The sequence below is a fragment of the Kogia breviceps genome, chromosome 2 (genome assembly GCF_026419965.1).
Source record: "Kogia breviceps isolate mKogBre1 chromosome 2, mKogBre1 haplotype 1, whole genome shotgun sequence".
Classification (NCBI taxonomy): domain Eukaryota; kingdom Metazoa; phylum Chordata; class Mammalia; order Artiodactyla; family Physeteridae; genus Kogia; species Kogia breviceps.
This window is the reverse complement of record NC_081311.1, coordinates 20156937-20181898: the sequence shown is the minus strand read 5'-3', so window position 1 is coordinate 20181898 and position 24962 is coordinate 20156937. Positions and strand designations below refer to the sequence as shown.

At 44.4% G+C, this 24962-nt stretch overlaps 1 protein-coding gene across 15 annotated transcripts in view; it reads right to left on the bottom strand.

The window, feature by feature from the left end:
- The window catches only part of XPNPEP1 (X-prolyl aminopeptidase 1), a 55872-nt gene extending 31874 nt beyond the window's left edge, over positions 1-23998 (bottom strand). For 2 of the 15 annotated variants that reach the window (XM_067024721.1, XM_067024723.1), the window contains exons 1-4: positions 23538-23630; positions 22918-23039; positions 15527-15603; positions 10753-10877 (exon numbers count right to left, since the gene is read on the bottom strand). In XM_067024721.1, the coding sequence (XP_066880822.1) occupies positions 10753-10869 (117 nt within the window). In that variant the 5' untranslated portion in view covers positions 10870-10877; positions 15527-15603; positions 22918-23039; positions 23538-23630. The other 13 variants (XM_067024725.1, XM_067024727.1, XM_067024720.1 and 10 more) reach the window with 12 other exon arrangements.
- Positions 23999-24962: the final 964 nt, after the last annotated feature.

The window sequence follows — 24962 nt, the reverse complement described above, 5'->3', positions numbered from 1 at the left end:
TCCCAGGTTCTAGTCCTGCCGCGTGGATGAGAGCTGCCCCTTTCACCAAGGCAGCCACAATCGCAGCCGCAGGCCAGTCACAAGACCATGACCCACAGAGGTGCTGGAAGGGTCAGCAGAAAGAATCATGATGGCAGGATGAAGGAGCTCTGAGAGCTCTCGGTCGCACCTGCCCTCTAGCAGGCCCAGCTCCGTGGTCTGCAACGAGTCTCCTCACCTCTCTCAGCCTCAGTTCCTCATTTCTACAACAGGTCATTTCAGATTGCTGAATGCAATGGCAAGCAAATGTTTGATCCCGAAAACACAAGGGAACATTGACCAGATAGCACTAAGGACATAAAAAGAAGTGGCCTCCAGCTACATTTATGAACCATAGAGCCCTCCTTTGTTTATTCACCCAGGAATTAGTGAGAGCAAGACTGAAAAAAAAAAAAAAAAAAAAAAAAAAGGCCAAAACGGGGGAGTCTGTTCCTACCCTTCTCCTAGTTCTGTTGTGAGGAACAGTTAAGTGAATGTTCAAAACAACTCACCAGAAACCTGGGAGTGCTGTGTATATGCAACAGAAGAGATGATATTAATCTCTTCCTCCTGAGTGGTGAAAAAGCAGCTAAGAGGCTGGGAAAACTCAGTTAACAAAAAAAACCTTGTGCTAAAAATCAGAGTACACAACAGGGAAAATACAGAGGGGGCACCCTGGACCACCAAGGAGGTTCCCCTGGCTGGGTGCTCTCCCACCCGACGCACAGTGAGGAGGCAGGTGAGGGGCTCGGCTTGGCTGGGCTCTGGCACGCAGGGACACAGCTCCCGAGGAGTGCCCCACCCTTACCCGGGGAAGCCGGGGCGGAGGCTCACGTCCCCCCATGGGTTACCTGGAGCTGCCTCTCATCAAAGGCAGGAGAAGAGTTTCTCCAAAGGGAGATGGAATTAACAGCAGGTGGATGTGTTTGGTTTGGGATCGAGATGAGGGTGGAGCAAGAACGTCTAGACATGACCTAAGTGGTCAACATGCCAGAAAGACATCACTGACCAAAGCTGTCACCTCCACACCAACAGGCTAAGCAGAGGCCAGACAAGCACTGGGCCCGGGCCTCCCACTCTTCCCCCAGCCATGAAGCTGGCAAAGCCCGGGAACATTCTCCCTAGAGAACAGCAAAAGGCCTAAAATAAGCCAAAGCCTTAGCATACTAGGAAAAAGCCGCAAAGAAACACAGCCGTTGGCTTTTTTTCTCCAAAACTGTCCATTTCTCTCCATCTCTAATATGTCCCTGTCCAAGCCTCCCTCATCTCTACCTGGACCACTGTCCCCTCAATCCACTCTTCACACACACTCAGGGTGAGCTTTTCAAAATGTGTATATATCATGTTAGCATCCTGCTTAAAATCCTCCCGAGACTTCCCATCACACTTAGGATAAAATCCAAACCCCAGCCCAGTGCCCGAGGCAGAGCTTGGTCCGGGCCTGCTCTCCTCCCACAGTCCTCCCACTCAGCGCTCCAGCCGCGCCGCCTGCTTTCTGCTCCTTGCACTTGCCAACCTCATTCCTGCTTCAAGGCCTCTGCACATGCTTTTCCTTATGCCTATAAAAGTCTCCCTCTGGTCATGGCACGACAGGCTCCTTCCCATCATTTTATTTCAGGTCAGATGTTACCTCCCCAGAGAGCCTTGCCTAGACTATCCAGCTACAGTAGCCACTCAGGCTCTTCTAACTCTCTGTACAGTGCATTTTTCTAGATGTTTCTCTTCTTAATGACTCTTTTACACTGTTATTGTCCTGCCCCCCAGAATGTAAGTCCCATGAGATCAGGGTGTTTGTCTGTCTTGTTTGTCACTGTCCCTGTACAGGGCACAGGTGACACACACTAGGCCCGCAACCAATACTTGCAGAATAAAGGAACAAGCAGGAGGAGAGATGAACCTTTCTCCGTAGTTAAGACCTTAGCCACCTCTTTAAAGACAGAGAAAGGGCTACAAGCCACGAAATGCAGGTGCCCTCTAGAAACCGGAAAAGACAAGGAAATGGGTACTCCCCAGAGCCTCCAGAAGTCACTTTAGCCCTGCTGACCACTGCAGACTCCAGCCCTCCAGAACTGTAAGGTAATAAATTTGTGTTGTTGTAAGCCACTAAGTTTGTCACAGCAGCAACAGGAAACTAACACTTTATCCGACAGGAAAAAGGCCAGAAGGGATTATAACTGCGGTTTCAAACTCAAAAGCCCGAGGGTACAGGCAGGTAAACTAAATGAGTAAAGCAGGACAAGAGGCTGTCTCTTCTAGAGAGAGCAGCTCTTCCTCAGCTCTGATTCCTGCCACGCTGGAATGGGAACCACGTGTCACCAACCTTCAATATTTCAGGAAAAGCTTAATATATGTATGTTTGTGAGAGATCCCCCAATTTTTAAACATTGGCATCTAATTCAAACAATTTAAAAAAACACAGCCAAATAAAGCATATCAGTAAACTACAGGAAAAAAAAAAAAAGCCTCAGCCATGTCTCAAAATCCAGCTCAAACATGCCCTCTTCCACAAAGTTTTCTGACCCATCCAGCTTTCAGAGATCTCCCACACCTCTGAATTTTACTGAACCATCCACAATGACATTTATCCATGCTCCCCACCTTGGGTGATGATAACAAATAATACTGGCTAAGACTGACTACTTGCCAATAACTATCTTCATTTCCCCTAATTTTAACCCCAACAGCAGCTCTGGAAGGTAGCATCCTTTCCATTTACAGATTTAAAAAAAAAAAAAGAAGAAGAATCAGCAGCTCAGAGAAGTAAATTACTTACTTACCACCACCACCCCCCAACCAAGACACCACTGCTCTAAGTGGTAGAGGCAAGATCTGATCTCAGGTCTGACTTTCAAAAGCCCATGCCTTTGCCACACTGCCAAGCAACCTCTTTTATTCTGTACAGAGATTGTGCACATCTGGTCTGCACAAGTGGATTATAAACTCTGAGGGAACAAGGAACACAGGTATGCCCCCCATTCACCTCTACCCTCATCAGCCACATAACAGATGTCTCCTACATGCAGGAATCAAACCTATGTTCAAGCCTGGCTCCCCCACTTACTGGCTTTTAAATGAAACCAAGTCAAGGTATGTGGGAAAAACGGATAACTGCCCAAAGATTCACGCCCTTTCCTACTGTAAAGTCAGTGAAGAGCGGTTGGTTTCCCATCCAGAACTTCATTTCCCAGAGCCCCTTGCATCTAGGCGGGATCACATGACTAGTTCTCACCAACGGAAAGTGGGTGGGAAGTGATATCTGAGTCAGGGCAGTTAAAGATGGAGGCACCCTCTCCATACTCCTTCCCTTCCACCAGCTGGAACGGTGGCATCACAGGATGGAAAGTGCCTGGATCCCTGAATCACTCTTCTTCCTTGTGGAAGAAGGTCACCCACCAACCAGGAACACCCACTCTGGACTGCTACATGAACAAGAAATAAGGCTCTGCAATACAGAGCCACTGAAACTTTGAGATGTGCTACCACAGCTAGCGTTACTCTAATTAATACGGTGAATAAAATCACTCCGGGATAAAAATCACTACCTCCACGCCAGGAGAAAGCCTATTTAAGAAATAAAAACAGGAAGCCAGCTCCTGGAGGAATGGGAGTAGAATCAAAAAGAGTTTCGGAAAATCGGAGTCATGTCTTCCAGAAGGAGGAACCATAAACACAGCCAAAAGCTCAAGGTGGTGGAGCCGCCCCCACAAGGATGGGATCTTTGGACTAAGCCGAGCCCAAAAGCAGACCAGGGGCCTCACAGAAGGGGAGGATAAGGAGTTCGGATTTCTCAAAGGTGGGGCCAGTGCAGTTCTGGCCCCAGCCAATGATTCTCCTGGTTTGGGGCCAGTAGTGCCCGCAAATCCCAACATTTGGCTTAGAAGGTACATGAAAACACCCAGATTACAAGAGAGAATGGACACTTCCTCACTGTAAAAGTCCCGCCGGGCCCAAACTCATTAATACTACAACCGTTGTTCTGAGTTTAAAAGAAAAAACCCTTAGAGTCGAAAAGGACAGAGAGGGGCAGACCCCTGGAGTGCCAAGTCCTTGCACAATTACATATTCGGGGTGCATAGTGTCTCCAACATGCAACAGTGGGTGGGTGTGTGTATTTGTGCTTTGGAAAGTACACAAAGGACAGAATTCAAGACTCCTCTTCATTTCTCTAACACCCTCCCTCCCCAACCCGTATAAGAAATTCCATTAACCCTGAATCCAGCCTGAAACAGAACAGGAACAAGAGCCCCAGAGCACAGCAGCCTCTACTACTTCTGAGGAGGCTCCTGTGGCAGGTCACACACAAAGCCAGCACTTCCTCCCTGTCCTCACAGTCCTGGCAAGGACCCAGAGTCCCACTCAACAGTCACCCCAACGAGGGCCCTCCTCTCCACAGGACCTGAAACAAGGAACGTGGGGCTTCTCATTTCTTTCTGCGGATGGCACCACAAACCCTCTCAGCTTCCAAACTTCATCTGCCTGCAAGGTCCTCGCTCAATCTATCTACTGCTTCTCCTCCAAATCCTTCCCTTCTTCTCTGCTCCTAAGACCAGCACCCAAGTCCAGGCCCTCTGTACCCCGACTCTGGGATCCTGCAATGGCCTCGGAACAGGCTTCTCAGTTCCCAGTGTCTCCCTTCTCCAATCCACACTGAACACTGCTCCCGTTGATTGATCATGTCACTCTCTTATTCAAAGACCTTCAGTGGGTCCCTACAGTCTAACAGAAACCTGAACTCCTGACTCTGGTGGCTCCTGAGTGGCCTTGACCAGACCTTATTATTCTTTCTTCTTTAGGGTTATCATTATTCATGTTCTCCTACTTCCACGGATTTTCCCATGGTATTTCTTGCACCTCTCTACCTATATGCACCCAAATTCTACCTGTTCACCTTCCAATTTAAATGCATTTCCATCATGAAGCCTTCCTTGACCCTGCCAGCTTAAAATATTCCCTCTCACCTATGAGTTCAGTCCGCACTTTAAATCTGTGCTTAGCATTAGAGTAGCCACCAGACACATGCAGCTACGAAGCACTTGAAATGTGGCTAATGTGACTGAGAAACTAAATGTCTGATTTTATTCCAACTAATTTAAATATAAATTTTAAAACTGATGCTCAAGGCTCAGTTATTACAAAACTTTTTAAGTATGTTTAGAACAACTTTGATATGTAAGGCCACTTTTTCAACTGAAAATTTTATGAAATTAAATACAGATCAAATATTTCCAATGAACATCCCACATTCAAGTTGAGATGTTTTGTAATGAAATACATACCGGAATTGAAGACTCAGTATAAAAAAAGAAATATAGACTATCTCATTAATGATTTTTTATACTGATGATGTGATGAAATGATAATATTTTGGACATACTGGGGTAAATAAAATGTATTATTAAAAATAATTTCACTGTTTCTTTTTACTTTTTCTTTACTATGGCTATTAGAATAGTTAAAACTACATATGTGCCTCATGTATTTCTACTGGACAGTGCTGACTGAGTTCTTTCCTATGACATTTACTAGTCGCATTTTGTGTTAGATTTGTGACTAGGGCTATCTACTCTTTAACCTCTTTAAGGGAATATTTTCCCTCATTCATTTCTATAATAGTAATAATAACAACAACAGAAATAGCAGCTAATATAATGAGACTTATTAGGTGACAGACATGCTTTAAGCATTTAGATCTATTAACTCATTTGATCCTAATAACAGCCCTAAGAGATAGATATGTCACTGTCCCATTTTTGCTGGTGGGGAAACTGAGACGCAGAGAGTTTACCTGACACTTAGGAGTCTGAGGTAACTTACTTGAGGTCAAGCAGCTAGTTAAGTGGCGAATCTGCCACTTGAACCCAGACAGTTTCTAGAGCCCATACGCTTACCTATATGCTAACTGCTTGCCTTTTACATTTGTCCCAATACTTAGCCCTGATATGGTAGCCAGGAAATATGCACCAGACAAGCAAAACACAACGTCTTGCAAGGCAGATGGCTAAGCTACAGCAACAGAAATGATAACCAAAGATTATAAAAGAAAAATGGAGGGGGGGTAGTGGGGAGGGAAGTGAGAGAGAAGAGGACCGCAAGAGTACAAGAATATAAGTTTGTGAAGCCTAAACAAATAGAGACTTCTGCAATAAAAGTGACAGCTCATATCAAGCAAGCTTAACTTTTTGTGTTTTCAGGATGTTGCTGGAAAACACATTTTTCCAGGATTAGAGCTTCAACTTCCTCATTTAGGGAGGAGCCATCCAATTCTGATATTCCAGACCCATTAGCACGAGGTGAAACACTGAGGGAAAGCCTGGAACATCACTGGGGTTTGGCCAGTGTCGCTGCCATTCCCAAAGCTGAGTAAGAAATTGCTTTGGGTCTATTAGGTCACACCTAGTGTCAAAGACAGAATTTTTAAAAATCAATCAGAGTATTAGACCAAAAACCAGCATTATGATACCAAAAAAAAGTTGGCTCAGGAACAGCACCCAGGACCAAGAACATCAAGATAAACTTGGCATGGCTACAAGAACGTCCCCTACCAGTAAACATACAGATTTTATCCTAACTCTAGGCAAAAGAAAACTGAAACTGAAATACCAACACTACAAAGCTTCCAGAACACCCTTAACTGGAAACCTTCAAAGGTTAATGCAAGTAATACTCACAGGTCAAATCTTTCCATACAAGGAGGCCTCACCTGGAGGTGAAGGTTCATAAAAAAGCAGAACTAGTAGGAGTTTGGCTGCTGCTCCACAACAGCCTGTGAGACCCTTTCAAAGGAGAGACCCAATTTCAGACAACAGTGTGCTAGTGCTATGAGGGTTAATGTTATGTGTCAACTTGACCTGCTAAGGGATTTCCAGATAGCCAGCTGGTAAAACATTATTTCTTGGTGTGTCTGTGAGGTTGTTTCTGGAAAAGATTAACATTTGAATTGGCAGACCCAATAAAGATCACCCTCACCGATAACACGTGGGCTGCATCCAATCAGTTGAAAGGCAGAGAATGAAAAACACCACTGGTGAATCCATCAGAGAATCCATGTGACAGGAAGCCCAAATCCAAAGGCTGAAGCCTGGGCCAGACAGGAGGCAAGGAAGAGCCCACCATCAGAGGTACCCAGGCAGGAGAAGAAAAAAGGAGTTCCTTGAGGACAAGGCCAAGGTCTGCCCTTCTTAAATGGTGGGATGCCCAGTTCCTCTGCTACTTACACCTCCTCAGGCCCAAGCTATGTTGGCTACCCTACCTACTCATCCAGCCCTTAGTCAAGATGAAACTTTGGTTCCTATGAAGTTGGTGAAATCTTGTTCATCTAGAGAACAGAGGTGAATGGAAGAATTCTGTTACCAAAGCCCCACCCTAAACCCCACCAGTCTCTCCTTACCCGCCCTGCCTACCAAATTTAACATTACAGTACTCGGCCACCTCGGCTTTCTCACGTGACAACAGCCCCTTTCCGGCCTGATCTGCGGCTTCTCCTATACTTACACATCGTTCTCCCACCTCCCCCTTCACCCCTTCAACCACTTCTACTTGCCAAACCCTCATCTTCAGGGGCCACTCCTCTTTACACCTCCCCTTCCTCTCACGTCTTCAAGGAGCAAGTTCAAACCCACTGTGGTACAAAAAGTGCTACTGAAGATCAACAGACGAAGGAATTCCATGGAACACAGTCCCCTACCCCACTCCTGAGATGACTGTGGAAATTCCATGGACATTTAAATCTGTAAAGTGCTGAATATTTCATCTGTTCCTTAGAGTTGTACAGTGCACACTCATATATTAGAGGCCCTGAGAAATCCTACAGTTAAGAAACTGTTCAAATGGGCAAAGGACCTGAATAGACACTTCTCCAAAGATACACAAATGGCCAACAAGCATATGAAAAGATGCTCAACATCACTAATCATCAGGGAAATACAAGTCAAAACCACGAGATATCACCTCATATCCATTAGGACACCACCATCAAAAAAAAAGGAAATCACAAGTGTTGGCAAGGATGTAAAGAAATTGGAATGCTTGTGCACTGTTGAGGTAAATGTAAAATGGCATGGCCACCATGGGAAACAGCATGGAGGTTCCTGAAAAAATTAAAAATAGAATTACTATAGGATCCAGCAGTCCCACTTCAGGTATATATCCAAAAGAATTGAACAAGATCTCAAAGAGACATCTACAGATCCATGTTCAGTGCAGCTTTATTCACAAGAGCCAAGAGGTGGAAGCAACCTGAATGTTCATAAACAAATGAATAAAGAAAATGTAGTATATGCATACAATGGATTATTATTTAGCCTTAAAAAAAGAAGGAAATCCCGTCATAAGCTACAACATGGATGAACCTTGAGGACATTACACTAAGTGAAATAAGCCAGTTACCAAAAGACAGTACTGCATGATTCCACTTAGATGAGGCACCTAAGGTGGTCAAATTCTTAGAAAGTAGGATGGCAGTTGGCGCGGACAGGGAGAGGTGTTCAGTGGCCGTAGTTTCAGGTTTGCAAGATGAAAAAGTTCTAGAGATCTGCTGTACAATTATGTGCACACAGTTAACACTGATGCATTGTACAGTGGTGTGAAAAATGGTTAAATGTTAAGTTTTTTTACCACAATAAAAAAAAAAAAAGAAACTGTTCAGCTCATTTCACTATTTTCTTGACCCCTGACTACATTTTTTGCAGAACACCTTACAAAACACAACAGGAATGCTGTAGAATACGGTTTGGGAAACTCTGTTCCAAACATCAAAATATCCTGAATGTCATGCTGTTGCCTCAAATCATCCAGTCCCTTTGGTTATTCATTTCAGCCCTTCATTTGCTCCTGAGGCCAGGAAATCTCCTGTGCCTCCAAGCAGGGGTCCAATCTTGATGCTGTCCCCAGGTTAACACTGGCCTGATATTGTCACGACCATATGGTTTGCCACCGTTGGAGGAGGGGCAGAAAGAAGGTCAGCTAGAGTGGACCTCTTTCGGGAACTTTGCTTCAGCTTACAGTAATACCCTTATCTGCCAGCCCCTCCATCATGGCAGACCCTCATCAGTCATGTCAGTGCCACACGTGATCTCACATGTGAGCATGCACGCGCGCGCGCACACACACATACTTACACACTCACAGTGACTGAGGGTAAACACCAAGCTACTACACCAATCAAGTTCTCACCCAGGACTCCGGATTTGGAATTAAGGTTCTGGCTCAATCCGGTATCTTGAAAGTAATAGATAAAGAGATATATATGCAGAAACTGTGGGACGGCCATCTATTCACTATCTACCTTGTTGCCCAAGACAGAAAGAAACTTATCTGTAGCAAGAGCTGAAACCCCTCCTATTCCAGTCCTCCTAGAGGGCGAGGTGCACGCTGCCCTCAGGTTCCACAGGACATCCTACCTGAGGCACTATTCCAGAGAGTACCATTCACAACCTGGAGTTGTGCCAGTGCAGTGGCCCTGCCCCTAAATCCTTATAAAGCAGCATCTTTATTGCTCAAAGTACTTCAAGGTGGTTTCTATTGCCTGCAACTAAAGAATTCTAGAACACCAGGATTTCTGACTATTGCTTTTTACTTCCTTAGGCTTTTGCCAGAGGAACTTACCACCTTGTTTCTGAAAAGCACTCTAAGCTTCCGGGCTTCTCTGCCTTTGCTCCTATTAATCCTATCTAGAATCCCTTCCCCCTTCTCTATTTACCCAACACCATGCGTCCTTCAAGGTCCAGTTCACATGCCTCCCCTGCCCATGAAGCCTTCCTTCACCCTCCCCGCTCAACCTCAAACATCCACAGCTCTCTGCCCAGATTTTCTTGATGGCACGTCCACATTCCACCTTGCAATATAGACATGTGTATGCATATCTTAACTCCATTACTAAACTGTCTGCTTCTTGAGACCAGGACCATTCTCATCTTTGTGTCACATACCATACCTAAGGCACTGCACATAAACAAAGGCTATAAAAAGTATATGTGTAGATGACTCTATGGAAGAATAGCACTTTGTATACCGTCTCAGGTCTCTACTAAACCGTAAACACGGGGAGGGCAGGAATTCAAACTTAAATTTGTCTTTGTAACCCTGCAGTACCATGACCATGGTGTAGGCATCCAAACACCTGCTGACTAGAATCCTTCATCCTCTGCTTTTCAGCCCCATCACATGCAGTCTCCACCTCTCTAAACCCGACTCTCTCATAATTAAATCACTCGTGTTCTCAGATACAGAGGGCACTTATTGAAATGCTTCCACCAAAGGTGGTGGCTGGGGGCAGGATGGGGGTAATATATAGAATCATCCCTAAAACCTGCTAGAGTGGAGATCCAAGATGAATTTCTGGCTGCCCTTCTGGCTGTGCCAGTGGGACAGGACAGTCTGGATGGGGAGAAGGGAGGCAAGACACACAATCCTGCTGGAGACACGGTGTGGCAAAGGAGATGGGGTAAAGTGCATCAGCAACAGAAAGGTCCAGACTTCTGGCCCTTCCTTTATCTCCTAATTCTTCCACAATTTATTGAAAGCTAGCTATATACATTGGAAATAAGGAAGCCAGGGCCAAATCAATAAGCATTCAGTGAGACTCTACTGGACACAGGTCCCTGTGCCTAGCCCTGGAGAACATGCTTAGATGTGGGTTGACAACTTGAATCCTACAACACATTGGGGCTGAGGGAAAGGAATAAAAAGAAAAGAGGGGCTGATGAGTTCCATCACCAGCCCATCTCCACTCAGTACCTGGTGGGCATCTCCCGACGGGATGATGTAGGCCTGGATTGGTTCTGTCACATACTCCACGTTCCTCATCGCTTGTCTCAGCTGCCGAAGCAGCTCCGAAGTTACCTTTGGAGCCATTCTGCTGTCTGCAACAACAGGAGAGTTTGTACCAAAACCAGACTGCTCCATGCCACTCAATGACTAGTTAAGTACCAGAGTGGTACATCTGTTATAACTGATGATCTCTATTGACACATCATGATCCCCCAAAGTCCACAGTTTACATTAGGGTTCACTGTTGGTGCTGTATACTCTATGGGTTTTGACAAACATATAATGACACGTATCCATCATTATGATTTAATAGTTTAATAGTTTTCATTGCCCTAAAAATCCTCTCTGCTTGGTCTATTCATCCTTCTTTCCCCTCCCCCCAATCCATTGATATGACTAATCTTTTTACTGTCTCCATAGTTTTGCCTTTTCCAAAAAGTCATATTGTTGTAATCATACAGTATATAGCCTTTTCAGATAGGCTTCTTTCACTTAGCAATATGCATTTAAGATTCCTCCATGTCTCTTCATGGATTAATAGTTCATCTCTTTTCACTGCTGAATAATATTCCATTGTCTGGATGTACCACAGTTTGTTTCTTCATTCACAAACTGAAGGACACCTTGGTTGCTCCCAAGTTTTGGTGATTATGAATAAAAATAAAACATCCATGTTGCAGATTTTTCTGTAGATATAAGTTTTCAATTCCTTTGGATAAATACCAAGGCACATGATCGCTGGATCATATGGTAAGAGTATATTTAGTTTTGTAAGAAACTACCAAAATGTCTTCTAAAGTGGCTGTACCATTTTGCATTCCCACCATTAATGAATGCAAGTTCCTGCTGGTCCACATCCTAGCCACCATTTGGTGTTGTCAGACTTTTGGATTTTGCCAACCCAATTTTTAAACAAATAAAAAATACCTGACTTAACCAAAAACATCCTAATGCACAATGCTGTAAGTAATTTACGTTGAGGCTATTGTACTACAGGTTATCTTCAAGAATTTACACCCTGGCTCACTGCGGCTTGTACTCTGCTAGGTATAGATCCTTTTTCTGTTTTTTTCTTTAGCATTTTTATCTGCTGCTTCTCCATCATCACCAGCACCTTAGGCTATAAAAGCCTCAGTCTTTATGGTTATCTCCAATAGATTCCCCTACGAGGTACCATACTACTACTCTTGGGACTCACTGAAAAAGTGCCCCATTTTATTCATAATCTGCAAGGGCAGCTTCAGCTGCTGGCCTCAGGGCTCCCACTCAGATGTCTCCAAAAGACAGAAGTACTCAAAGAGAGAGACAATGGAAATGGTCCTATTCGTGATTCAAACATGTCCATGATCCCTGCATTACAGATGCTTCTGAATACTTTTCAGAGGGACATCCTTTCCTTTTGTCTGACCTACTAAGCCTATAATTTCTCATGTACTTGAAAAAGAGGAATCAGAAGTATCTAATCTGACCTAAATTTATATGTCAATATGTCACTGGGTTCAAAATGAAGCCTATTATGACCTCATAAGTTGCCAGCACCTGAAAACTTTATTATGACATCTTTTAGGAGCTTCAGAATAAATTTGTGTTTCCTAACCATATTTCTGAGCAATTTAACATTTTTATAAGTCAAGCAAAAACGTAGACATCCTTTGGAGCAGTATTCCAACCTTGGCTGCACAGGAGGACTACCTGGGGATCTTATCTAATTAGTCTGGAGTACAGCCTGAGCATCTGCAATTTTAAAAAGCAACTATATGACAGCAGCCAGTATATTTTCTTTCAAGATCATTAATTTCCTTACAGAATTTGCCTTCTATTTGGACACATCCTGACTTACAGATTTTGATGGCACAGACTGGGTGTTTATGGCACTGACTGTAGTATGGATCAATATTATGTTACTGACTTCATCAATAAAGTCAACAGAACCAATGGCAAGCACAAAATCCTCACTTACAAACTGAAAACCATCAAGGGCAAAATGGAGCCGGTCAAAGACATCCTCTGCTTCCTGGTCACCAGAACCGGCCTCCTCAACACCACATTCTGACCTTCATCACCATCTCTTGCCGCATCATTACATTCCTCCTCTTGACTGGACTCCCCAGAATCACCAGCATCCTCAGTTTCACTCCACTACACTGGCATCGTCACAGTTCCCTCCACAATGCCACCTGCCCCCCTCACCACTACTAACATCTCCCTTGCGCCTTCCTTCCTCATCCTTCATGCCCTTCATATTTGGTCGGTGTCCTGAGTCTGATGCAGCCACTTGTCACCTATATCAGACCCAATGAAAGAACTCCCAGTACCACAACTAACAGACAGGATGTGATAAGGGGCAGTGGCTGAGGCAACGAATGGGCTGTGGCAGCAGGGGCACCTATCAAGGAGGAGGACACAATGGGCAAAGGTGGCTGAGGGAGAGGTGGCCACAGGCCAAGAGGCCTTCAAAGTGACTGAATGGGTGAGCAGCTAGAGCTGAGGAGGAGACAAAGCAGGTATAATTATAAGACCCAGCTACTGAGGTGGCAGCAGTTGAAATGAGTCAAGATGGCGGAGGTGAAAATTATGGCTGGTGATCCTTATAGGGTAATTTTTATGAGGATTAAATGGGCTACTATATACAAAGCACTTAGAAACAGTGCCTGGCATATAGTAAATGTTGTGTTTGCAATTACTAGAGGTAGCTACACAATTAACTAACTATGAAAGCAATGTGATAAATGGTGCCTTAGGTGTATATATTGCTTCTCCTTAAGGCAGGGACCATGTCATCTTCATCTCTGAATCCATGTATCTAGCCAAGCACCTAACATATGCATACACTCACTCAAAGATGGCTGAATGAATATCACAACTTTGTGTCTATGATCTTTTCAGACTCAGCATAACAGTAACGAATCGTCAGTGAAAGAAAACTAGGATCCTAGAAGATGCTGTATAATAGCATCTGCTCATTCCATATCCCATTGCTTTTCAGAAATGTTAGAAGCAGCCAAGAGCTAATCAGGGTGTGCAGGGAAGGGGGAGCCAAGAACAACAAACCTAGGCCATGATGTAAAATTAGCCCATACATTGCCAGGTATTTTTAAATCATGCTTTAAAAAGAATGACTCATTTCAAAGTCTCTTGCATATGTGGGTCTGCTTTTAGACATAAGCTCCTAAACCTTGAGCCTTTATCACAAACAAAAGACTTTTCACTGCTTGGAAGTACATGAAGAGCACACCCTATTTACCTCACTGGGTGGCTAGAAGAGTTTAACATGACAGCATGTGTGAAAGCTCCATGCACAGCATCTGATACATTGTAGAAGCTCAAGAAATATTATTTGAATCTGAATCTGAAGCACCAGCTGGGATTCCTACATGCCTTGTTATAAGAATAGAAGGGACTAGTTTACTCCAATTTCAGCATCTTAACATTTGCACAGATGCCAAGCTGCTTTTCCAGCATCCATAGCTTTAGAGATGGTGGTCTGTTTCTCTGTCCCACTGCTGAGCAAGGGCCAAGGGCTTTTCATACATTAGTGGTTAATTCTCACAATAATCCCCCCCAGGGAGATTTCACTATTCACATTTTACAGATAAATAAACAGGAGTTAAATCCTTGCCCAAATCAACTGGGTCATCAGGACCAGGACCCAAGCTCTATCCAATTACCAAGCCCATGCTCTATTAGATCATATTATCTAGGGAACAAAACAGAGGCTCTCTTAAAGCATTCTAAGACCAAAGGAATCGAAACAAGTGGGTTCCAGTTTCCAGCTGGGATTTACAATCTCAGACAACTGAAGCTTCCTGAACCTCTACTTCTTCATATGTAGTAAAAAGAAAGGTAAGTTCTCTTCAAACTCTAAATTCAATTATTCTATCACTTTTCCCTTTCCTACTTCCTCTTTTTCCCATTCCTTCCTCTCCTCCCTCCTAACACGGCCCAAAATGTGTTGGATACATCTACATTTTTAAAGAAAAAGGACCTAAAATTGCATGTAGTTGCAGCATTGACCTTCCAAAGAGAGATCTGTTATGGTTTCTAATGTGCTTCACAGGATTGATTTTTTTTCAGTCAACTAGAAGGAAACACTATAGTTCTCCTGGGTAGCCCACAGAAAAGCACTAGTTTACATGGGACAGAAATACAGAAATACACCACTTTTCAGAATTCAGGTTTCTGGCAACCCAATAATATAACTAACCAGTCCTGGGAAGAGGATATGGTTCCAGAAAATTTTCCCAAAAAGATTTTCCTGAATGCCCATTCAATTTATAAAGCACAATAATACACCATAAACTTTTCCTATTTCATAGTCTTATCATGAAAACTGAAAGCTAATCTCTAAGGTGGTCAATAAAGGATTATATTAGAAATTAGAAAAATCAGAATAGGACTTTTTCAATAACAACCTGTCCCTACCACTACCACCACCATCACCACCATCCCAAGAACAGGAAATGCAAAAACCATAACTCTAACTTTCTACTTAAAACTAGCTATACACATACACACACACACACACACACACACACACACAAACAATAACCAACAACCCAGGAAACCAAAAGACAAAATGGTTTTTAATTTCCAGATATATATCCCTTCATCCCCACTCATGATCAATTATTAATCCCTTACCCTCTCTTCTCTCCCAACTTGGTGTTGGGGTGACAGAACCCAAAATCCTTTTGAGATGTTCCATCTCAGTAACAGACAAAATTATTACCTGTTTCTATACCTGGGTCTCCTGAGTGTGTCGCCTCGTCAGGTTCAATTATTCTTAGATTTTTCAGCTGAAAATCCTGGTACTTTGCCCTAAGGAAGAGAAAGAACAGGATACTGCAGACTTTGACCTTAGTAAACGTGGCAAGGCTTAGTCAGAGAGGAACATCAACCTGACTTAGCCGTTTTCCTTCGTGAGTCAGAAAAACTCTCACCCCAGTATCAGTGATGAAATAAATAAGTTTCAGATAAAACTTGCAGATACAACAACACCATTGGCAGGTAAACCTTCTCAGTCCCAATCTCTAATTCATTAATTCTCTTCAGCTATGTCTAATCTCCTGTTTTAACTAGTCTAAAAATATTTTATTTGCAATGACTATATTTTTCACATGTACAGTTCTATTTGGTTCTTTTTCAAATTTGCCTGTCCTTTCTTCATGGTGTCATATTCCTTCACTATGGTTTCTATTCCGTCTCTTAGCTTTAATTATTTGGGGCCCTTATTTTAAAATTCATTTCAGACCCTCCATTAGAAGGTCTTGGAATAGTAATCCTCAAGTTTGCTCGGTCTGCTGGATCCCTCTTGGTGGGTCATCCTTTTTCTTATAGACTCACAGACTATTTTATCTATGAGAATGAGACATATCCTGGATTGTACAAGCACTGCTGTCACTGTTGTTTGCTTCTGAGATTAATTTTCACTTTAACTTCTTAGCAAGGAGATTTACATACAAGTGTCCTGTCCTCACACAAGGATAGTCTGGTGCCGTGGACCCCAACTACGAAGGCCTACAGCATGTATAATCCCTCAAGGCTCAGTTTACCAGCTGCCATGCAGGCTTTAAGCTCCCCTACATTTCTGGCACTTGAGGATTTCTCTTTCTTTCAAGCCCATTCAGTCAACAAATATTTACTGAATTACTGAAAATCTTCTATAATCCTGGCCCTATTCTACACACAACAGTGAACAGACAACATCGCTGACCTCAAGAGGTTTACATAGTGGGGCAGGGGAAAGCGGGAGGATCCTAGAAGGGGAGGATATAGGAGGAGAGGTAACAGACACAAGAAAATGGTCTACCAGGCAGAGTATGTGTTCTATGAAAAAAGTCAAGCAGGGCAAGGGGAAGACAGTGTCAGAGAGGTAAGAGGAAAGGTTATTTTAGATGGGGTTGCCAGGCAAGGCCTCTTAACGAACAGATGACATTTTAGCAGAGACCTAAAGAAAAGTGAGGGATGGAGCCATGTGTATGTCTAGGGGAAGAACACTCCAGAAAGGGGGAACAGCAAGTGCAAGGGCCCTAAGGCATGGTATACCTGAAGGAAAGCAAGGAGCCCAGTGTGGTATTGATATGTGTGTCGGGGGACAGGGAGGTAAGTGGTTAGGAGACAAGATCAGAGGCAACAAGGAGCCTGTTGTTGGCTATAGAAAGGGTTTTAGATTTTATTCAGCTATGAACTTAAAAATAGTTTTGTTACAATTTTACCACATTTGTATGTGCTTAGTCCACCACACAGCCAGACATTTTCACCAGTCACTCCAGGCCTGCTCTTAGATGGCTGCTACTTTAATTTCCTTGTACAGAATGAGGTGTCCTTTACTGGGGGAACCGTATATTCTTTCATTAAAAAGTAAGGTACCTAAATATTTCTTTCTTTTTTTTTTTTTTTTTTTTTTTTTTTTTTTGCGGTATGCGGGCCTCTCACTGCTGTGGTCTCTCCTGTTGCGGAGCACAGGCTCCAGACGCAAAGGCTCAGCGGCCATGGCTCATGGGTCTAGCCACTCTGTGGCATGTGGGATCCTCCCGGACTGGGGCACAAACCCGTGTCCCCTGCATCAGCAGGCGGACTCTCAACCACTGTGCCACCAGGGAAGCCCCCTAAATATTTCTTATAAATACAAATGCAAATATCCTCAACAAAATATGAGCAAACTGAATCCAGTAAGATATAAAAGGATCATACACCATCACCAAGTGCAATTTATCCCAGGTATGCAGGATTGGTTCAACATATAAAAATTAATGTAATACACAATGTCAACAGAATAAAGAACAAAAACTACATCATCACCTCAATAGACAAAGAAAAAGCATTTGACAAAATCCAACACCCCTTCATGATGAAAGTGATAGGATGCCAACAAATTAGACAGGATTAGATAGGATACTCAACAAATTAGAAAAGGAGAAGTTCCTCAGTCTGATCAAGAATACTACAAAAGCCATGACTAACATCAACCTTAATGTCAAAAGCCTGAATGCTTTCTTCCTAAGATCAGGAACAAAATAGAGATGTCCACTCTTGCTACCTCTAGTCAAGATTGTGCTGGAGGTCCTACCCAGGGCAATAAGGCAAGAAACTAAAATAAAAGGCATCCAGATTAGCAAAAAAGAAATAAAACTATCTCTACTGCAAATGGCATTATCTTCAATATTGAAAATCCTAAAGAATCCACACAAAAAATCAGAACTAGCAAACAAGCTCATCAAGAATGCAGGATACAGGGCATTCCCTGGTGGTCCAGTGGTTAGGACTCCAAGCTTCCAGTGCAGGGGCAAGGGTTCGATCCCTGGTGGGGAACTAAGATCCCGCATGTCATGTAACGTGTTCAAAAAAAAAAAAAAGAAGAATGCAGTATACTAAATCAATATACAAAAATCAATTGTATTTCTACATACTTGCAATGGACAATGCAAAAATGAAATTAAGAAAAGTTCAGGGCTTCCCTGGTGGCGCAGTGGTTGCGAGTCCGCCTGCCGATGCAGGGGACACAGGTTCGTGCCCAGGTCTGGGAAGATCCCACATGCCGTGGAGTGGCTGGGCCCGTGAGCCATGGCCGCTGAGCCTGCGCGCCCGGAGCCTGTGCTCCGCAACGGGAGAGACCACAACAGTTGAGAGGCCTGCGTACCACACACACACAAAAAAAAAGTTCATGTATGACAGCATCAAACCAATAAATACATAGGAATAAATTTAACAAAAGAGGTAAAAAACCTACACTCTGAAAACTACAAAGCATTTTGAAAGAAATTAAAGAAGACCTAAATAAATGGAAAGACTTTCCATGTTCATGGGTTGGAAGACAATATTGTTAAAATGGCAATACTCCCCCAAATAATTTACAGATTCAATGCAATTCCTATCAAATTCCGGCTAGCTTCTATGTAGAAATTTACAAGCAGATCCTAAATTCATACGGAAATGCAAGGAATCCAGAATAACCAAAACAATCATGAAAAAGAACAAAATTGAAGGATTCACCCTTCCTGATTTCAAAACTAATAAAACTACAGTAATCAAGACAGTGTAGTACTGGCAAAAGGATAGACTTATAGATCAATTAAATGGAATTCAGAAATAAACCGTCACATTTACTGTCCATTTTTTACAAGGGTACCATTCAACGGAGAAAACTACAGTCTCTTCAACAAATGATGATGGGACACCTGGATATACACATGTAAAAGAACCAAGTTGAACGTCTACCCTCACACTATATACAAAAATTAACTCGAAATGGATCACACAGACATAAATGTTTTTTTAGAAGAAAACGCAGGCATAAATCTGTCTGACCTTGAATTAGGCAATGATTTCTTAGATATGACATCAAAACCACATGCCCCAAAAGAAAAATAAATAGACTGCACTTCTCTAAATTAAAGACTTTTATACTTCAAAGGATACCATAAAGAAAGTGAAAAGACAACCCATAAAATGAGAGAAAATATTTGCAACTCATATATATGATAAGATTCTAGTATCCAGAGTATATAAAGAACTATTACAACTCAAAAATAAAAAGACAAATATTACAATTTTTAAATGGTCAAAGGTTTTAATAGATATTTCTCCTAAGAAGATATACAAATGGACAATAATCACATGAAAAGATTTTCAACATCATCATTCATTAGAGAAATGCAAATCAAAACCACGAGATACTATTTCACATCCACTAGGAAGGTTATAATTAAAAACAAACAAACAAACCAAGAAACAGGCAGTAACAATTATGGGCAAGGATGTGGAAAAATTGGAACACCCAGACATTGCTGGTGGGAATGTAAAATGGTATAATAGCTTTGGAAAACTGTCTAGCATTCCTGAAAAGATTAAATACAGAGTTATCCTATGACCCAGCAATTCCACTCCTAAGTGCATACCGAAGAAAACTAAGTCCACATAAAAGCTTACACACAACCAGCCTTTATCGCCTTTGTGATTCTGTCTTTATTCCGAATCCCTTCCCTGCCGCTGGATCCTGCTGGAAGGGGCCCGGTCTGTTTCTGAGGCCCGGGTTCCTGTTCCGCTAAACCAACTCTCTAGTCACGTTTGCTTGGCTGTGTAACCAAATAGTTGGGATCATGGAAGAAGTCCCCTTCCCTGCGTGTCAGCACAGAGGCTGTGACTGCCACCCCGGCTCCATGCCAAGTGCCCCGTGCCCGAACCCGTCCCCGGCGTTGTGCTGCGTGAGTTATGAGGTGCCTTTCCCGGAACCCTCCTCTCGCTTGGACCCAAGAGAGGCGACAGCTCTGGCAGGGGCTCTTGGTTTTGAGAGGATCTGGACTGGTTTGGGTGCTTTAAAATAGATTTTTTAGTTCAGTGGTGCTTATGGGGGACACGGGAATAGAACTTCAGTGTGAGACTTGGGTGATGGGAAAGTTAAATATTGTTCGTTTTTATTATTATTTTTTTTGCTTTGCTATTGTTACCACTTTTGCCTCCATGTTAAAATGCCAAAAATGAAAAAAAAAAAAAAAAAAGCTTACACACAAATGTTCATAGCAGCATTATTCATAATGGCCAAAAAGTAGAAACAACCCAAACGGCCATCAATTGATGGATAAATAAAAGTGGTCTAAACACACAATGGAATATTATTTGGCAATAAAAAGGAATAATTACTCATACATGCTACATCACAGTAAACCTGGAAAACATTTTATGCTAAGTGAAAAAAGCCAGTCAAAGAAGACCATATATTGTTTGATTCCATATTCAGTGTCCAGAATGGGCAAATCCATAGACAGAAAGTAGACTAATGGTTGCCTTAGGGCTGTGGAAGAGTTGGGGAAATGAGGAGTGACTGCAACGTGTACAGGGTTTCTTCTGGGGAGGATTAAAATGTTCTAAAAATTGACCACGGTAATGGTTGTACAACTCTGGGAATATTCTCAAAACCACTGAATTGTACTTTTTAATAGGTGAACTGTGTGGTACATGAATTGTATCTCAATAAAACTGTTATATTTTACAAAGTAAGAAACCTCCTTTTCTTGGACAGCGATGCAAGTCACATTCTCACCTGATCTCCCTTGACTTCATATGCACATTTACAAGATGGTGAGCCAAGGAAGTCAATTTCTCTATCGATTCAAATTTAACTGGTGCCAGTGACTGGTTCACACACAGGACAAGAGAGCTGGAGAGAGGTTATTCAGAAGTAGCCCTCTTCATTCACTTCACAAGAGAAGAAACAAAGATAACTTGCCACAGGCCATACCCATCAGGAGCTTCAAAGCCAAGACCAGAAATCAGGTCTGACAGCTGATGCTCACAGAGAACTTGAGTTTAAGCTCTCTCTGTCAGCATCACCATCTCCACCTGCCTGTAAGGATCAAAGGAGCCACAAAGCAGCTAAACATTAAAATGGTCATGCTCCTGTCATACCCTGGTCTCTGTAGAGTCCAAGATCCATCTACCCTTCACTTACTTGGACAGACACATTCTCAGACTCTCAGTCAAAGCAGGGCTACCATTAAATGTGAGAGCTAGAATATACCTCAGGGATGATCCAGCTCAGCTCCCCCCTCTAGAAAGAAACTGAGAAACTGAGATCAAACAATTTGCTCAAGGCCTCAGGGCTATAGGATGACACAACTATAACTGGAGCCCAGGCCTCCCAACTTCCTGCTCAGTGCTCTTCTCCTGCCCAGGACTTCTTCAGCCTACACCTTCTCAGTGTCATGATGTGCCATGAGATGGGTAAGAAGAAAGAAGCATGCAGAGAACTTCCTATTCAATCTTTTTATAAGATGGTTATGGCACATTTTTCTCCCTCTCTCTTTTTAAAGAAATCCCAGCAGTGTTGCTACCCTCCCCCTTCCCCCAGTCCATGATGAGAATCGTACACGTATATCATTCAAGATGGGGCAAAACAAGGACCAAAATGCTCAATCATGCCCTGTGAGGTGAGACAAGGGTAGAATGGAACAAGTTCTAGGATGAAGAAGTGGGCAATGTTATTTTGCCTACCCAGAATCCAACCCTCCTTCTTTTGATCAGAGCACCTAGGTTTTCCTTCTGAGAACGTCTCTTCTCCACTTTCAGTCCACAGAGTTGGAATGAGTCTCACCCACTCACCCACCAAGTACTGGGACCCAGACCCGCTCAATCCATCCCTCCAAATCACAATGATCGGTTCAGGGATGGACATAAGGATCAAATCGGTCCAGTGAGGATCAGATCTGGAATTTCTGCTCCAACCATTGGGTAAAAGGGCCCTATTTCTGCGGGGGCTGTCACACTAAGAACTGTCATAACCTGCCAAAGGAGAAAGTCTGCCTGAGAATGAAGCCAACACTGAAGAAATCAGAGCCAAGAGGTGTAAGGTGTAAGAGAGAAGCCAAGTATGACGCCAGTGTGGTCTCGTGGACTCTGCTGCACTAGAAGCCAGATCACCCCCTTACATAAGTCAATTTGAGTTTAGTTTCCATCACCTAAACTAAGTCATGTTTACACTGAATGGCACTCAAATTCTGCCATTAGGGGAGGTGCCTGGGGCAAATGGCCTCCCTTCTCTCAGCCTCTCAGTTGCCTCTTGTGTGAGGTAAGGAGGCTCTCTCAGCTGATGCTGAAACACCCTTCTACCCTTAAAATGTTGTGATTCTATGAACCCAGCAAAGACCAACTTGGTCCTCAAAGGCTACTTCTCGGCCTAGAAGTTTCTAGAAAAAGAACTCATTATCCACTTGCCTGACCCCACTTCCAGCACTTAACACATAGGCAGCTCCTTCCCCATGCAGGTCAGCCGCACATCAGACACCCTTCCACCAAGCGGGCAGGTCCTCTACTCATCCCCAGCATGCTGTGGCAAGGCCAAGTCCAAGTCAAGGTCAGCTTGGGATCTGTCCACTCACAAACACAAGCACAAGCCATGGTCTATGTTCAGCAAGTGAGCCTGGCCATGCTGTCCAGCCTCTTCATTCAAGTTGCAAATGGTCAGAGGACAGTTGATCCCGTGTGGATTGCCAGGGAGTTTGGCTTCTGGCCTTTGTGACCTCTCAACGTTCTCTCAGTTTCCCATTTTGTAGGCTGCTCTGGTAAGTATACCCTGGTTGTGGCGGAAGCACAAGCTGAAAGCTGTTTAATGTGAAACCAGGGTATTAGCCTTCTCACCTCCCTGAATCCAGGGAGAACCCAGGGCAGGTTACTGGTGGGATTTTCCTGGAGATTATGCCAAAGTATTCCCGTACACAGCCTCTGAAACCATCTGGGTGGGAAGGCCGCGGCTGCCGATCCTAGTGGCGGTGACAGATCAGGAAGACAAACTGCAGGTGTCATATTGTCATACTGTAATTTGAGAATTAGATTCCCAGGGTAGAGGAGCGAGGGCAGGGGCTCGCCCGCCTCCCCGAACCCCGGGAGGGGCCAGGAGGGGTCCACTTCCTGCCACAGCGGGGCCTCTGGCCGGGCCGGGGAGGGGGCGGCGATGGCCACAGCCCCCTCAGGCCGAGCACCGCAGCTCCGCACACACACTCGTCCGGGGACCCGGCTCGGGCTGCCCGGTGGTGCCCGCGACCCCGCCGGAAACGAACCGTAACTTGCCCGGCTACACGGCTCCCTCCCCGTGGCCTCGCTCGCGGGGCTCCGGTCAGCCCCAGCCGGCGCCCGACCGCGGTGGGCAGCCCGCCGCTCCTCACCCGCTCGTCCCTGCCCTGCCGAGTGCAACATGCGCGCTCGGTGCCGGGGGTGGCGCGCGCTGCCCGGACACCGGCTCCGCGGCAGAGTGCCCTCACCTTACTCGCGGTGCCTTTCTGGAGGCTGCCATTCGGCGGTGACGTGAACCGGCCCACGTCACGGCAGCGTAGACCAGCTGATCTCCCATGGACCTGCGGGAGGGAAGGAGGCCGGCCACGCCCCCTCCGTGACGTGCGCCCGCTCCGCGGCCCCGCCCACCTTCAGGCCCCCGCCCGCCCCGCCCCCCAGGCCGCCCCACCTCCCGGGACCCGTCTGAGTTCCCATTCCAACCCGCATGGCGTCTTTCCTTGCGGCGAGCGAGAGCGTGGAGGCTGTGCTGTGCCGCGTCAGTTCTGTTCATTTTTCTCGCCATCCCCCAAGGAGGAAAAAGAAGGGCTTTGTGTGCTGAAGGGGCTGAGGCTCGATGAGCTGCCCTTCAGGGATGTTCTAGCTTTTAGGAGGACGTGGCCGGTTCTGGAAGTACCTCAGCACAACCTCACTTCCTGAAGCTTTAGTATATCCCCCAGATCACTTATACAGGCAAAAGCCAGCTGCTCACTCCACTTGGATAGCCAATAGGCTTCTCAAACTTACAGTGTCCGAACGGCACTCCTGGCCCAATGCACCAAAACAAGACTGTGCTCCACCAGACAATCAGTGGCTAGATCTTGGAGTCATCCCTGCCTCCTCTTTCATACCCCACGTCCAGTCGGTCAGAAAATCGTGTCGGCCATGTCTTCAAAACAGATCCCTAATCCAACCGCTCCTCACTACCCACACCTGTCCCCCCTCGAGGTCTGCGTCACTACCTTCTCACCCTTGTGATTGATACCTCAGGCTTCCCTAATGCCACGGGCACCTGCACAGTCTAGTCTAAACACAGCAGCCAGCTCAGTCCTTTGAACTCTGAGATCTTGTCCCTGCTCTGCTTAGCACTTTCTGATGGTTCCTCATTTCACTCAGGTTAAAATCTCTGCTTGATTTGCCCCTAAGCATTTCCTGTTGTTCTCACACTGATCGCTCTGCTCCAGTGAATCTGACCTCCTTGCTTTCCTTGAAAAAGCCAGGCACATTTATGCCCCAGGGCCCTTGGACTTGCTCTTCCCCCCAAATCCAGGGTCCCTTCCTCACCTTTCCCTCCCCTTGCCTTCTAATCTTTGTTCAAGTATCACCTTCTCAACTCACCCTATTTAAAATTGTAAACCATCCCCAACATTCCTAATCCCCCGTAACCTGCTCAGTTTTTTTCTTATTAGCACTTAGCACTTATTATCATTTAACATGATTTTTTAAATGTATTTATATGTATTGTATTCTGCCCCCTACTTTATACACACACACACACCATAGCCATCAGTGCAGGAATGGTATCTGTGTTGTTTAATGATGAACAATACCTGACATGCAGTAAGTTCTCGTTACATATTTTCTGCATCAGTGAATGTTCCCAGAATGTGCAGTACTCAAGGGTAGGGATGGTTGCT